Here is a 15,573-nt window from a genome sequence, read left to right as displayed (position 1 = left end):
CTGGGGGGCTGACAAGGTCTGTGCGTCAGTGTGGTCAGGATGTAAGATAAGGCCCAGATGTGTCATCCTTCCTCCACTTTGGAACTGGCAAGGCCATTCATTAGGCGTCACGGACTGATAAAGGAGAGAGCTTTGCTTATACAGCTGGGTTCCTGTTATACATTTGCTCAAGAGCTCAAGTTAATGGTTTTTAGCTAATGCACCCTTGGAGAAGGAAAAATGGGATTTTGGGGCCTGTTTCAGACTGACTGCACAGTCAGGTTTTAGATTTGGGAAACCCATTCCTTCAGTGCAGAACTAACTTTTGAAGGAAGTGGTAGTGGTTGAACCTAAAGGGCACACAGCCTGGTCAAAATCTGCTCCTGTTGAAACGGACAGGGGTTTACTCGGGTGGTTTAAGCCACACGCTGGCTTTGATGGTGTCTCAAGTCGTCAATAATTATTGCTCTATATATGTTTAGGTAGTAAAATCGAAGTTCTAGTTCCGTTTTTGTAAAGCTGGTGCCCTTCAGAACCCAACCAGCGCACCTATAGTGCGCTCTCACTATGCTGCTATAAGAACTACAGCAGATTATATATACAGTGGTACCTCTGGTTAAGAACCTAATTTGTTCCAGAGGTCCGTTCTTAACCTGAAGCGGTTCTTAACCTGAAGCATGCTTTCGCTAATGGGGCCTCCCGCTGGTGCGCGATTTCCGTTCCTATCCTGGGGCAAAGTTCTTAACCTGGAGCAACCACTTCCTGGTTAGCGGAGTTTGTAACCCAAAGCGTCTGTAACCCGAGGTACCACTGTACACACAAAAACACACAGGTCTCGCTTCCTGAACACAGTGCATTCCTTAGAAATCATTTGCCAGGCAAGTGTTTGTATAACGAGTCCACGATTTCCATTGATTCCTATGGTAACATTTCTAATCCGTGATTCCCCCCCCCCCCCCCACGTTTCTGTTTTTGTTTTCCCCTGAAATGGCTCCAACCAGCCAAAAAAAGACAGGACGCAGAAGCAGAGGGAAAATGTTGCCTGAAAATGTCATTCAGGAGATGGGTGTACCGGAAGAAGCATCAGTTGCAGCCGAAACAGGGAGGGCGGGGAGTTACAGCGTAAGAGCCTATCTCGTGGGGTTACGAGAATAAAATGGGGATAAGTTGTCCAGTAAGGACATAAGTGGCCCATTTAGTGGCCTGTTCTCACAGTGGCCCATAAGAAGTCCCAGAAAGAGGACTTGAGCACAAGAACATTCACCCCCCACCCCCTGTGGTTTCCAGCGGCTGGTGCTCAGAAGCGTTACTTGGGTTTGATGGTCAAAAGTAATAGTGCCACTGTATTCTGCTCTGGTCAGACCTCACCTGGAGTACTGTGTCCAGTTCTGGGCACCACAGTTGGTGGTCAAAGGCCTGGAAACGATGCCTTATGAGGAACGGCTAAGTGAGCTGGGCATGTTTAGCCTGGAGAAGAGGAGGTTAAGGGGTGATATGATAGCCATGTTCAAATATATAAAAGGATGTCATATAGAGGAGGGAGAAAGGTTGTTTTCTGCTGCTCCAGAGAAGCGGACACGGAGCAATGGATCCAAACTACAAGAAAGAAGATTCCACCTAAACATTAGGAAGAACTTCCTGACAGTAAGAGCTGTTGGGACAGTGGAATTTGCTGCCAAGGAGTGTGGTGGAGTCTCCTTCTTTGGAGGTCTTTCAGCAGAGGCTTGACAACCATATGTCAGGAGTGCTCTGATGGTGTTTCCTGCTTGGCAGGGGGTTGGACTCGATGGCCCTGGTGGTCTCTTCCAACTCTATGATTCTATGATTCTACTAGCCTTTTCCTCCACAAATTTTGTCTCTTCTTTTAAAGATATCAGAGCTAGTGGCTATCACTGCCTCTTCAAATAGTAGAGTTGGAAAAGGACCGTGAGGGTCATCTCGTCCAACCCCCTGCGAGGCACGAACCATAGCTGAACCACCCATGGCCCACCTTTGAGACGGAATTCCATCCCATTTTGTGAGAGGGAATTCCTCCACCCCACCTAGCCTACAGTCTGGCCCTCTACTCCCCAGAGACTTGAAACCCACCCATCAGCACCTTCTAGCATTGTTAGGGAATTACTCTCACAATCAAGCCACCAGGTAGGAGAAACCACAACCAGCCAGCCATGGCCATTGTCCTGTGTGGCCTAGGCCCAGCAGGGGAGGGAGGGACTGCCCAAGCAAAACACATCTATGGCCAAAACGAAGTTCCAAATTGCCTCTCTTATTTCAGTGGCTGAGCCCCAGACCCGTCCCTTGGAAAACGCAGGCAAGCCTTTCGAGTGAAATCCACCCCCCGTTTGCCGGCTTCATTGGGGTCAGAAGCGTGTTAGCTCTTCTCTTTCGGAGTCTTGACTTATTTATCATCGTCAGGGCAGCTTTTCGGGTCGTAGGCTTGCTGTATCTTCAGTATGTTATATCCATGTAGGTTCCACTGGCCGAAATGTTGGAACTCCTCCTTGGGGCTTTCGTCGTCACAACCCTTTGGGTCATAGGCCTGTTGGATTTTGAGGATGTTCCAGCCTTCCATTTCTGGTTTGCCAGAAGGCTGGGCCTCCTCCTTGAAGATGGAGGAGTCTTCGTCGCACCCTTTTGGGTCGTAGGCCTGTTGGAGCTTCAGTATGTTCCACTCCCTCACCTCTCTTTGAGGAGGCGGGGCCACCACCACTTCTGCTTTCTCCCTGCCAGAAGGCGATTCACCCTCAGGAAACTTGGGTGTGTAAGCTTGCAGCATTTTCAGTATCTTCCAGTCCTTTGCCTCCTCTTGGCCAGAAGGCGGGACCTTCTCCTCTTTTCTAGAATGAGTTTTGTCGTTCTGCACCTTGTCATTGTCGGGTGTTCGGAACACCTTTGCCTCTTTGCCCGTGTAGAATTCATCATCGCAGCCTTTGGGGTCGTAGGTCGCCTGGATTTTCAGGATGTCCTCCACCGGCTTGCCAGAAGATTGGACCACCTCCTCCTTCCTGGATGGTGCTTCCTCTTCACAACTTTTTGGGTCGTAAGCCTGCTGGATTTTGAGGATGTTCCGTCTGTCCATCTCTTGTTTGCCAGAAGGTTGAACCTCTTCCTTATTCGTAGAAGCTCCCTCGTCACAAGCTTTTGGGTCATAGGCTTGTTGAATTTTCAGTATATTCCGCTCTTTGTGCTCCTCTTGTCTGGGAGGTGGGACTTCCATCTCCTTCCTGCTGGAAGGTGATTCATCATCGGAAAATTTAGGCATATTAACTTTCAGGACTTGAAATATAGCCCAGTCCTTGGCCTGCTCTTTCCCCGAAGGTGGGATCTCTGTCCTAGAAGGAGTTTTGTCGTTCTCCTGTGTTCCAGAAGTCCGGAACACCTTCTCCTCCTTACCTGTATAGGATTCATCATCGCAACCTTTGGGGTCGTAGGTCTCCTGGATTTTCAGGGTGTCCTCCACCACTTTGCCAGAATGTTGGACCACTTCCTCCTCTCCCTTACTGGAAGGTGTTTCTTCATCGCAGCCTTTGGGGTCGTAAGTCTGCTGGAGTTTGAGAATGCTCCACCCCTCCATCTCCCACTTGTCAGATGGTTGAACCTCCTCTTCCTTATTCATAGAAGCTTCCTCGAAGCAACCTATTGGGTCATAGGCCTGTTGAATTTTCAGTATATTCCGCTCTCCGTCCTCCTCTTGGCTAGTAGGTGCAACGTCATCCTCCATCTCTTCCCATCTATCATCAGCAAATTTTGGTGTGTAAGCTTGCAGGATTTTCAGTATCTTCCATTCTTTTGCTTCCTCTTTGCCAGCGGGTGGAATCTCCTCTCTCCTAGAAGGAGCTTCATCATTCTCCACTTCCTGTGTTCCAGAAGTCCGGAACACCTTCTCCTCCTTGCCCGTATAGGATTCATCATCGCAGCCTTTGGGGTCGTAGGTCTCCTGGATTTTTAGGATGTCCTCCACTACTTGGCCAGAAAGTTGGACCACTTCCTCCTCCCCCTTTCTGGAAGGTGTTTCTTCATCGCAGCCTTTGGGGTCGTAAGTCTGCTGGAGTTTGAGAATGCTCCACCCCTCCATCTCCCACTTGTCAGATGGTTGAACCTCCTCTTCCTTATTCATAGAAGCTTCCTCATCACAACCTTTTGGGTCATAGGCCTGTTGAATTTTCAGTATATTCCTCTCTTTGTCCTCCTCTTGGCTAGTAGGTGCGGCCTCCTCCTCCATCTCTTCCCATCTATCATCAGCAAATTTTGGTGTGTAAGCTTGCAAGATTTTCAGTATATTCCACTCCTTTGCCTCCTTTTTGCCAGGAGGTGGGGTCTCTTCTTTTCTAGAAGGAGTTTCGTCATCGTCCTTGACCGTATAGGATTCATCGTCACAACCTTTGGGGTCGTAGGTCGCCTGGATTTTCAGGATGTCCTCCACCGGTTTGCTAGAACGTTGGACCACTTCCTCCTTGCTGGAAGGTTCTTCCTCTTCACAACCTTTGGGGTCGTACGCCTGCTGGATTTTGAGGATGTTCCGTCCCTCCATCTCCCACTTCTGAGAAGGTTGAAGCTCCTCTTCCTTATTTGTAGAAGCTTCCTCATCACAATCTTTTGGGTCGTAAGCCTGCTGTATTTTGAGGATGTTCCGTCCCTCCATCTCCCGCTTCTGAGAAGGTTGAACCTCCTTTTCCTTATTTGTAGAAGTTTCCTTGTCCCCACCTTTTGGCTCGTAGACCTGTTGGAGTTTCAGTGAGTTCTGCTTCTCTGTCTTCTGCTTGCCAGAAGGTGGAACCTCATCTTCCTTATTTGAAGAAGTTTCTTCATCACCTCCTTTTTGCTGGTATGACTTTTGGCTTTTCAACGAGTTCCGATCCTCCAACTCCTGATTGTGAGAAGATTTTACCTCCTCTTCCTTATTTGAAGAAGTTTCTTCATCACTACCTTTTTGCTGGTATGACACTTGGCTTTTCAACGAGTTCCGCTCCAGCTTCTGACTGTGAGAAGATTGGACATCCTCTTCCTTATTTGAAGAAGTTTCTTCATCACTACCTTTTTGCTGGTATGACACTTGGCTTTTCAACGAGTTCTGCTCCAGCTTCTGACTGTGAGAAGATTGGACATCCTCTTCCTTATTTGAAGAAGTTTCTTCATCACTACCTTTTTGCTGGTATGACACTTGGCTTTTCAACGAGTTCCGCTCCAGCTTCTGACTGTGAGAAGATTGGACATCCTCTTCCTTATTTGAAGAACTTTCTTCATCACTACCTTTTTGCTGGTATGACACTTGGCTTTTCAACGAGTTCCGCTCCAGCTTCTGACTGTGAGAAGATTGGACATCCTCTTCCTTATTTGAAGAACTTTCTTCATCACCTCCTTTTTGCTGGTATGACACTTGGCTTTTCAACGAGTTCCGCTCCAGCTTCTGACTGTGAGAAGATTGGACATCCTCTTCCTTATTTGAAGAACTTTCTTCATCACTACCTTTTTGCTGGTATGACACTTGGCTTTTCAACGAGTTCCGCTCCACCTCCTGACTGTGAGAAGATTGGACATCCTCTTCCTTATTTGAAGAACTTTCTTCATCACCACCTTTTTGCTGGTATGACACTTGGCTTTTCAACGAGTTCCGCTCCACCTCCTGACTGTGAGAAGATTGGACCTCTGCCTCTTCTTTCTCCATGAAAAGGGGAGCATCCATCACCACCTCTTCCTCCTTCAGGTCTGGGTTTGGCAGGTAGTCCTTCAACCGCAAGAGAGATTCGGGACTTTGCAAAGCATACTCCATCAGTTCATCCATGGAGCCCTGGGCTTCAGCCATGATCGCAAAGCTCTTGTTCAAGACGTTGTCAGCCAAATCTCCAAAATTGTGGGCTGAGACGAAATCGGAGTGGAGCTCCCTTATGTGCCGGCTGGTTTGGGACAGCTTGTTCCGGAGCTCTTCCGGGATGTCTTTCAGGCTGGCCACCAGGTTCTCGTACGTGCCTTGGAGGTTCTGGGTCACGCTTCGGGACTTTGCCAATGTCTTGGCTTCTATCTGTCAGAATAGAAAGGACAGATTTATAGTCCCCTGTCTACAAGGACCTGAAGCCTCTGCAAAACCAAATAGAATTCCATCCAACCCTAAGGTATCCCCCCTCATTTCACCCTGAGCTCGAAGCACCAGCTTAACAAGGTGCGACAGATGCTCATGGAAGCACCTTATAATAAATAATAATAATAATTTTTTATTTATACCCCACCCTTCCCAGTTCAAAAACCGGGCTCAGGGTGGCTAACAACAAATTTAAAACACTTAATTATAAAAGCAGCATAAAATACGGTATAAAAACACAAATAACAATAAAAATCAAAAATCAATTAGATAATTCCTAGGGCTAGCTGGCTGAATTAGACCTATTTGGGCCAGTGAAGAGGCCAGGGGAGGTCTCAGAGCGGGTGATCTTCATAAAAAGGGAGGGGGAGGGAAGAGAAGGGAAGGGAAATAAAAGATTAGGCTGAATTCAAGTTAAATAAAGGCCAGGCGGAATAGCTCTGTCTTACAGGCCCGACGGAAGGAGGTTAAATCCTGCAGGGCCCTGGTCTCATGGGACAGAGCATTCCACCAGGTCGGAGCCATCACTGAAAAGGCCCTGGTGGAGGATAGTCTGACTTCCTTAGGGCCTGGGACCACTAAACTATGGTTATTCATGGACCTTAAGGTCCTCTGCGGGGCAGACCAGGAGAGGCGGTCCCGTAGATACGAGGGCCCTAAGCCACCTTGGAGAGAGTCTCCACCAAGGGAGATTATTCAAGAATCTCTTTGTACGTCTGCTGTTTTAGCCTGAAAATGAGGGCCCTGAAAGATGTGTACATCCTGTTCTCACAGTGGAGATGCCTCTGGGAAGCCCCTCAGCGGAATCTGAAAGCATCAGCCCTCATGTACAAATCCCATCAACCAACTGGAATTTGGAGGTAGACTGCCTCTGATCATGGAAGGTCCATTATTTCCTGCGGGTGATGGCTACCAGCACTAAACTTTACTTTTCTCTTTGTGCACTATGCCAATTTTTATTAGTTTAAAAAAACAACAACAAATTAATTCAAATTTAACCCAGATTTAGAATTTGACTCTCCCCCCCTTGAAGATGTTCCTTTCCCCTCCCTTCTTTTCTGCTCACAGTAAAAAAATAATCCCCCCCCTAATTTGTAATAGGTTTCCATCCATTCCTAATTCCATTGATGGTACATGTTCAGCTCCTGTTTAGACATTTACCCAGCTATTTTACCAATTAATCAAACAGAATTAAAATCTTACTTTATCGATCCCCACGAATCGTAATTTTAAATCGTGCTTCCTCCAGTACAACTTAAACCATCCTGTCTTTGCGTTCACAACATCCTAGTTAACCATACTCCAGTTTTACACATCCAGGAAAATAATTCTGTTTTACCTTGTTACCCAATTCCCCTTTTCACAAAACAGGTCCATTTCCCTCAGGCTTAATGTACTTCCCACTCATTATTCCCTCTTTGTTACACGGTTCTCTAACCCAAGCAAACCGTGACCTTGCCTAATCTCTCACATTTGCCGCTCTAACCCCCCATTAACTCTATCCCATACCAAATACCTCCCCAAATCTTTATTCTGTAGTAAAGGTAAAGGGACCCCTGACCATTAGGTCCAGTCATGGCCGACTGGGGTTGTGGCGCTCATCTCGCTTTATTGGCCGAGGGAGCCAGTGTACAGCTTCCGGGTCATGTGGCCAGCAGGACTAAAGCCGCTTCTGGCGAACCAGAGCAGCGCACAGAAACACCGTTTACCTTCCTGCCGGAGCGGTACCTATTTATCTACTTGCACTTTGACATGCTTTCGAACTGCTAGGTGGGCAGGAGCTGGGACCGAGCAATGGGAACTCACCCCGTCACAGGGATTTGAACCACCGACCTTCTGATCGGCAAGCCCTAGGCTCTGTGGTTTAACCCACAGCGCCACCCGCGTCCCTTATTCTGTAGTACCGACTACATAAAATTCAGAGCTGCTTCTTCCTCTTCCTCTTAAATACTATGAGTGCTTTAAAAAACCAAAAACCCTCCATATCAACATGCCAGGACTCTCCAGATCTATTATGCAATCCTCTATAAGCAGCAAACCAGAACTTTTTCAGGGTGCCTCCAGTCTCAGGCTGTGTTGGGAGGGATGGCAGAGGAGGAGAAGGCAGAAGCAGCTGCATGTGTGCCCTTTTCTGTTTTGCTTCAGGCGGCAAGCGGCCTAGGACAGCCCTGGAGCGGCTTATACTAAAAGAAAACTGCCTGCCCACTAAGGTCTCGTCCGTCCTCTGGAGACCTGGAGAAGGAGGCTGATAGTCCTTGAATTTTCTGGTCCAGTCCAAAGGGTCTATAAACCCTGCAGGACTGGAGGCAGAGATTGGGATTGAATCTGCAAAATGAGCAGCCCAAACTGGCTAGAATTAACGAAGCATTGTAATAAAACACAGTCGTAAAGGAATAGAAGGCAGGTTGGCGTCGTAGTGAATCACGGTTTCTCAGCTCCACCATGGTTATTGCGAGAACTGCACAGAGAAGCTGCTTTTATTTGACCACCCCGTGTTCCCCAAACTTCAAATTTAAGGTTGTTTCCCTCCCCCCCGAGAATTGAAATTGGGGGCACTGTTCTTATGCTAGAAAAGGTTGATAAGTTTAAGATAAAATCCTTGGAAGTGAGCATATCTCAGTAAGAGTCGCCGCTTCCAGAAATGCCCCCAGATTGGAAGTCGGGAACAGTGACTTGCCCAGAGATGCAGCGAGACAGCTCTGTGGATGGTGCTTTGGGCTCATGGGAGATTCGAATGCGCTTCCACAACACAATGTGCCAAGGAGCGTGGTTTAGGTAAGGGGGACTTCAGCAGATAATGGAATTGTAGAGCTGGAACGGACAATGAAGGTTCTCCAGCTGCAACCCCTTGTAACAACACGGTGGCTCAGAACTTGAAGAAAAGGGTACCTCAGAGGTAGGGCTGTCATTCTCATCTTCCTCGTCGCGCATCCGTAGGGTGATCTCGTCCTCCTCATCGCAACCTGGCGCCGTTAATGTGATGTTAGACACATCTCTGTAGGTGGGGTCCTTCTTGCGGGGACAGGTGGGTGCAGGCGGCATCTCAACTTTCACTGGGATGATTATCGGTGCGGGTGCCATCTCAACTTTCACCGGGATGAGGATTGGCGGGGGCGGCACCTCAACGCTCACCGGGATAATTATTGCTGGTTGTGGCACCTCAACTATTTCTGGGGGGCTGATTGGTATGGGCAACATCTCGACCTCTGTGGGCGTCATCTCGACCTTCGAGCAGGTGATTTCCTCGCACTCAACGATGGTGCTCTGCGCACGAGGCATCCCGATTGCCTCGCACTCGATCATGGTGCTCTGAGCAGCAGGCAGCCCGATTTCCTCACACCCGATCATGGTGCTCTGAGCAGCAGGCAGCCCGATTTCCTCGCGCTCGATCGTGGTGCTGTGCTTGCGAGGCGCCCCGGGTCCTTCTCTACCGACCATGGTGCTCTGAGCACGGGGCACCCCAATGTCCAGGGTGCTGAAATCTTCATTCCTCCGGGCCGAATCCTGCTGCGGGCTCGCGCTCCACTCCACGCAGAGCATGCTCATCCGTTCGTTGGATGGACCAATCTCCAGTTCTGCTCTGTGCTGCACCTGATCAATCTGGAAATGGCCATGGGATGGGTAAAAAGAAGAGGATAACACAATGAATTAGTTGGACACACCTGTGCCCTGCAGGAGCTCTCCAGGGTACCAAATACTTGGGCCTGTTTCTTCTGACCTGGCCGAGCCCTGTGCGAGTGAGAAATGTTAGGTGTTGTTGCTGTTACAGTGGTGCCTCGCAAGACGAAATTAATTCGTTCCGCAAGTTTTTTCTTCTTGCGAGTTTTTCGTCTTGCGAAGCACGGTTTCCCATAGGAATGCATTGAAAATCAATTAATGCGTTCCTATGGAAACCGCTTGCCAGGCTGGCGGTGCGGAGAAGGGCTTTTCTCCCCACTGCAAGCCTTCAGGACAGGTACGGGAACAGAGAGGAAGGCGCGCAGCGCTTCTCTGTTCCCGGGGCTTGCGGTGGGAGGAGGGTTTTTCCTCCCCACCGCCAACATTCAGAACAGCATTCTGAATGTTGGCGGTGGGAAGGAAAACCCTTCTCCCACCCCAAGTCTTCAGGACAGCCATCCGAAGGCTGGCGCGGGGAGAAGGTCTCTCCGCCCCCCCCCCAGGCTTCGGAGGAGGTCCGAGGACAGTGGGGAAGACGCGCTGTGCTTCCCCGCTGTCCCGGAGATTTCCCTATGGGCTTTCGTCTTGCGAAGGAAGCCCATAGGGAAATTCGTTTTGCGAAGCGCCTCCAAAACGGAAAACCCTTTCGTCTAGCAGGTTTTCCGTCTTGCGAGGCGTTCGTCTTGCGGGGCACCACTGTACACAATTTCAGCCGTGGTGGCTTGTGGCCATTGGGTCTGGTTGGGCAGGAAACCCAGAAGGAGGTGGAACCAGAGGCCATGATGTTTGGTGCCAACCAACCCTTGTTTTGCCACCTTCCTCCTCCTTGCCAAGTTCAATGAGGGCAAATCTCGGACCAAGGACAAAGAAGCTTGACAATCAGTCCCACCCCCTGGGCTGATTTTAAGTAAGAAGACTGGCTGGTGGAGGCAGGCTGAGGTTGGTAGAGCAGTGCTGCCTAATGGACCAGCCACCACTACATTTCTTTGTAAACCCTCCCTGGTTAGATGGTTTATAGGGAGCCCATGAACAAAGCTCAAATGGGGTTTGGTAAGGTAAAGGGACCCCTGACCATTAGGTCCAGTCGTGACCGACTCTGGGGTTGCGGCGCTCATCTCGCTTTATTGGCCAAAGGAGCTGGTGTACAGCTTCCGGGTCATGTGGCCAGCAGGACTAAGCCACTTCTGGCAAACCAGAGCAGGCCAAGGGAACTGGCGTTTGTCCACAGACAGCTTCCTGGGTAAAATGCACAGCAGGACTAAACCACTTCTGGCGCAACGGGACACCGTGATGGAAACCAGAGCACACGGAAACACTGTTTACCTTCCCACCACAGTGATGCCTATTTATCTACTTGCACTGGTGTGCTTTTGAACTGCTAGGTTGGCAGGAGCAGGGACCAAGCAACGGGAGCTCACCCCGTCGCGGGGATTCGAACCACCAACCGGCAAGCCCAAGAGGCTCAGTGGTTTAGACCACAGCGCCACCCGGGTCCCTCTGAACAAGGCATTCCACACACACCTCTTCAATGGACAAGAATTCCAAAGGCACATTGATGTTGCAGGGAGAGATGGATTGTTAAATTGGGATGGGGGGAGATAAGAGTTGGGCATACCACTTCCAGAGTCTCGTGGAGCTGATTGATGCTCGCTTGGGTACTGCGTCTCGTGAAGCGCAGCTTGCTCAATGCCATCATATAGGCCCTTTGACGGAGTTTGCTGGACAGATCGTTGATCCTCACAAGACAGGCTTGCATCCGGTGGTCTATGGACGTATCTTCGATCTCCGCGACAGCTTTCTTCAGATTTCCTGCTCCGAGTCGGGAGTGGTGAGGGGTTTGGGGAGAGCAGAGAGAGATTGAGGAACCAGAGCACACCTGACCACCCGCCTCACCAATCTGCACATTCCTTTAGAAAACCCACAAATTTATTCGTGTCCTGCCTTCCTTGGAAGGGTCCAAGTTTCTGGACAGAAGGGGTAAGTTAGGCAAAGACTCCTTAAAGCAGCCTTTCTCAACCTGTGGGTCCCCAGATGTTGATGAACTACAACTCCCATCACCCCTAGCTAGCAAGGCCAGAGCTCAGGGATGATGGGAGTTGTAGTCCATCAACATCTGGGGACCCACAGCTTGAGAACCGCTGCCTTAAAGCATGGGTAGGCAAACTAAGGCCCAGGGACCGGATCCGGCCCAATCGCCCAATTTAAACCCGGCCTGCAGACGGTCCGGGAATCAGCGTGTTTTTACATGAGTAGAATGTCTCCTTTGATTTAAAATGCATCTCTGGGTTATTTGTGGTGCGTAGGAATTCGTTCACCCCCCCCCCCAAATAGTCCGCCCCCCCACAAGGTCTGAGGGACAGTGGACTGGCCCTCTGCTGAAATCGTTTGCTGACCCCTGTCGGGTGTAAGAGATTAATCTGATGTTTTGGATGAAAGCTCCCATCAGATGATGGGAATTGTTCTAAATATCTGGAAGACGACGTCATCAATATATATTTATTTCTACAGTGGTACCTCGCAAGACGGAAAACTCGCAAGACGAAAGGGTTTTTGGTTTTTTGAGTTGCTTCGCAAGACGATTTTCCCTATGGGCTTGCTTCGCAAGACGGAAACGTCTTGCGAGTTTGTTTCCTTTTTCTTAATACCGTTAATACAGTTGCGACTTGACGTCGAGGAGCAACTCATAGCACGCAGTGTGGTAGCCTTTTTTGAGGTTTTTGAAGACTTTGGTGATTTTTGAAGCTTTTCCCAAAACTTTTCCGATACCGTGCCTCACAAGACGAAAAAATCGCAAGACAAAGAAACTCGCGGAACGAATTAATTTCGTCTTGCGAGGCACCACTGTATCCCACATTTCCCCTGATTAAAACCATACAAATAAGTACAATAAAAAGAGCAGTGCACGAGCCCTTTTGTTAAAAGCAATCAGTCCCCAAAAGCCTGTTGGAATGAGAAGGTCTCTTTACCTGCTGGCAACAAGGCAGCGAGCCAGTCTGGTTTCTCTAGGGAGGGAATTGCAAAGTCTGGCAGGAGCCACCACCGAAAAGGCCCTCTCCCGCATCCCCAACAAACATGGCTGTGAGTGTGGCCAGACTGAGAAAAGGGCTTGGAGGATGGGCAGAGTCGTATGATGGAATACAATCTTTCAGGCAGCTTGGACCTAAGCCATGTAGGGCTTTTATTTGTCGTGGGCCGGCACTTTGCACTGTGCCTGCAAAAAGGAGGGCTGTATTGTAGCAAGGGGGACGCGGGTGGCGCTGTGGGTTAAACCACAGAGTCTAGGACTTGCCAATCTGAGGGTCGGCGGTTTGAATCCCCGCGACGGGGTGAGCTCCCTTTGCTCGGTCCCTGCTCCTGCCCACCTAGCAGTTCGAAAGCGCGTCAAAGTGCAAGTAGATAAATAGGTACCGCTCTGGCGGGAAGGTAAACGGCGTTTCCATGCGCTGCTCTGGTTCGCCAGAAGCGGCTTAGTCCTGCTGGCCACATGACCCGGAAGCTGTACGCCGGCTCCCTCGGCCAGTAAAGCGAGATGAGCACCGCAACCCCAGAGTCGGTCACGACTGGACCTAATGGTCAGGGGTCCCTTTACCTTTATTGTAGCAAGGAAGTCCTCGTCCAGGCCAGCAATTTGGCTGCAGCTTTTTGAGCCAGCTGAAGTTTCTGGGCAGTGTTGAAATATGGGGATTAAACCTTGGTAAAACAGCAGAGGGTGGTTCTTTTGCAGACCAGGCCTGGTCCTTTGCGTATCGACAGGGAGAGGGATACAGGGACGCTCGGGTTGCGAATGTGATCCATGTGGGATGCACATTTGCAACGCGCAGCGGCATGTCTTTGCACACGAGGGTTGCGATTCTGCGCTTATGCGCAAAGTGTGATTTAGCACTTCTGCACATGCGCCGTTCCGGTACTTCTGGGTTTTGGCGGTCCGCAACCTGAATAGACGCAACCTGAAGCAGCTGTAACCCGAGGTATGACTGTAAAAAGGTAAAGGGACCCCGGACCATTAGGTCCAGTCGTGGCCGACTCTGGGGTTGCGGCGCTCATCTCGCTTTACTGGCCGAGGGAGCCGGCGTACAGCTTCCGGGTCATGTGGCCAGCAGGACTAAGCCGCTTCTGGCGAACCAGAGCAGCGCACGGAAATGCCATTTACCTTCCCGACGGAGCGGTGCCTATTTATCTGCTTGCACTTTGACGTGCTTTCGAACTGCTAGGTTGGCAGGAGCAGGGACTGAGCAACGGGAGCTCACCCCGGCGCGGGGATTCGAACCACCAACCTTCTGATCGGCAAGCCCTAGGCTCTGTGGTTTAACTCACAGCGCCACCCACTTCCCGAGGGATGACTGTACTTTGTTCCAAATAGTTTGCCTCCTTCGCCTGCCACATATTTTGGACTACCAACGTCTGCACTCAGCACAGCGACTCAATAACTTCCCCTCCAGTCCTTGGGTTTCCCCAATGCGGATTTAAAGGTAGGTCGGTTGCATTTCCTGGCAAGCGACAAAAGACGTGTCCCTTTCCTTTTATTAAAAGAGGAAACCTCAGCCTCCAAAACTCCAAAGCCGGATGGACATAATAAAACAATAAAAAGATTATTTTGGAAAGTGTTTTAATACAGCATTTTGCTGGAAGTTGCCCAGAGTAGCTGGGGAAACCCAGCCAGATGGGCAGGGCATAAATAATAAATTATTAGTCGTATTAGTATTTGGCACCATGCTCCAATCGAGTGAGCTATGTCCCTCGGGAACTGGTGGTCGAACAGCTGTCTGTCCAGGGATTCTTTAGCTGTGATTACTGCCTTGCCGGGGTCCCTTCCAACCACGTACCGTATTTTTTGCTCTATAAGACTCACTTTTCCCCTCCTAAAAAGGAAGGGGGAAATGTGTGTGCGTCTTATGGAGCGAATGCAGGCTGTGCAGCTATCCCAGAAGCCGGAACAGCAAGAGGGATTGCTGCTTTCGCTGCACAGAGATCCCTCTTGCTGTTCTGGCTTCTGAGATTCTGAATATTTTTTTTTCTTGTTTTCCTCCTCCAGAAACTAGGTGCGTCTTGTGGTCTGGTGCGTCTTATAGAGCGAAAAATACGGTATGTGGTTCTATGATTCAGCTGCCTTCTCTCCTGGTGTGACGCTCACATGCTTACCGATCTCCTCTTCGGTAAGAGGTAAGTAATGATCCATCAGCTCCTCCGACCTGTCCAGCAGCCTGTCAACGGTTCGCACAAACAGCTGGCATACCCTGCAGGTCATGACGTTGTGTGGTTCACATTCTCTGTTGTCGTCTTCGTCCTCGTCGTCCCTTAATTCGTTAGCCAGGGCCCTCGCTTCCTCCTCTGCCGCCGTCAAGATATTTGCCCTCATTTCTCCCAAGACCTGAAAGTGAGAGAGACTGGAGGAATTCATGCGCTGTCGATGGATTGATTATCTATTATTATAGTGGTACCTCGGGTTAAGAACTTAATTCGTTCTGGAGGTCCATTCTTAACCTGAAACTGTTCTTAACCTGAAGCACCGCTTTAGCTAATGGGGCCTCCCGCTGCCGCCATGCCGCCGGAGCACGATTTCTGTTCTCATCCTGAAGCAAAGTTCTTAACCTGAGGTACTATTTCTGGGTTAGCGGAGTCTGTAACCTGAAGTGTCTCTAACCCGAGGTACCAGTGTATTATTATTATTTATTTCATTTCTATACCGCTTTATATTTTTAAGAAAAACCTCAAAGCGGTTTAAGGTAAAGGTAAAGATACCCCTGACCGTTAGGTCTAGTCGCGGATGACTCGGGGGTTGCAGCGCTCATCTCGCTTTACTGGCCGAGGGAGCCGACGTTCGTCCACAGATAGTTTTTCCGTGTCGTGTGGCCAGCATGACT

The 15,573-nt window shown here is 49.7% G+C and overlaps 1 protein-coding gene across 1 annotated transcript; it reads right to left on the bottom strand.

Moving 5' to 3' along the window:
• Nucleotides 1–1,424: 1,424 nt before the first annotated feature.
• LOC114588662 (uncharacterized) lies at nucleotides 1,425–14,957 on the bottom strand. The gene is made up of 4 exons (XM_077921860.1): nucleotides 14,852–14,957; nucleotides 11,328–11,521; nucleotides 8,945–9,655; nucleotides 1,425–5,998 (listed from the first exon to the last, which is right to left on the bottom strand). The coding sequence occupies exons 1-4, from the start codon at nucleotides 14,955–14,957 to the stop codon at nucleotides 2,378–2,380; spliced, it is 4,632 nt and encodes a 1,543-aa protein (XP_077777986.1). The 3' UTR covers nucleotides 1,425–2,377.
• Between the last annotated feature and the right edge of the window lie 616 nt (nucleotides 14,958–15,573).

This window comes from Podarcis muralis, chromosome 18 (assembly GCF_964188315.1).
Source record: "Podarcis muralis chromosome 18, rPodMur119.hap1.1, whole genome shotgun sequence".
In the NCBI taxonomy this organism is placed as follows: Eukaryota; Metazoa; Chordata; class Lepidosauria; order Squamata; family Lacertidae; genus Podarcis; species Podarcis muralis.
The sequence above is the reverse complement of the archived record's forward strand: the minus strand, read 5'-3'. Positions and strand labels throughout refer to the sequence as shown.

What these genes read in the sequence shown, in the direction of transcription:
- LOC114588662 (XM_077921860.1), bottom strand. Translation starts at nt 14,957, where the DNA reads ATGACCTGCAGGGTATGCCAGCTGTTTGTGCGAACCGTTGACAGGCTG. An exon ending in TCTTACCGAAGAGGAGATCG is followed by an intron (nt 11,522 to 14,851) that starts GTAAGCATGTGA and finishes GACTCGGAGCAG; the next exon opens with GAAATCTGAAGAAAGCTGTC. An exon ending in ATGACAGCCCTACCTCTGAG is followed by an intron (nt 5,999 to 8,944) that starts GTACCCTTTTCT and finishes CTATTCTGACAG; the next exon opens with ATAGAAGCCAAGACATTGGC.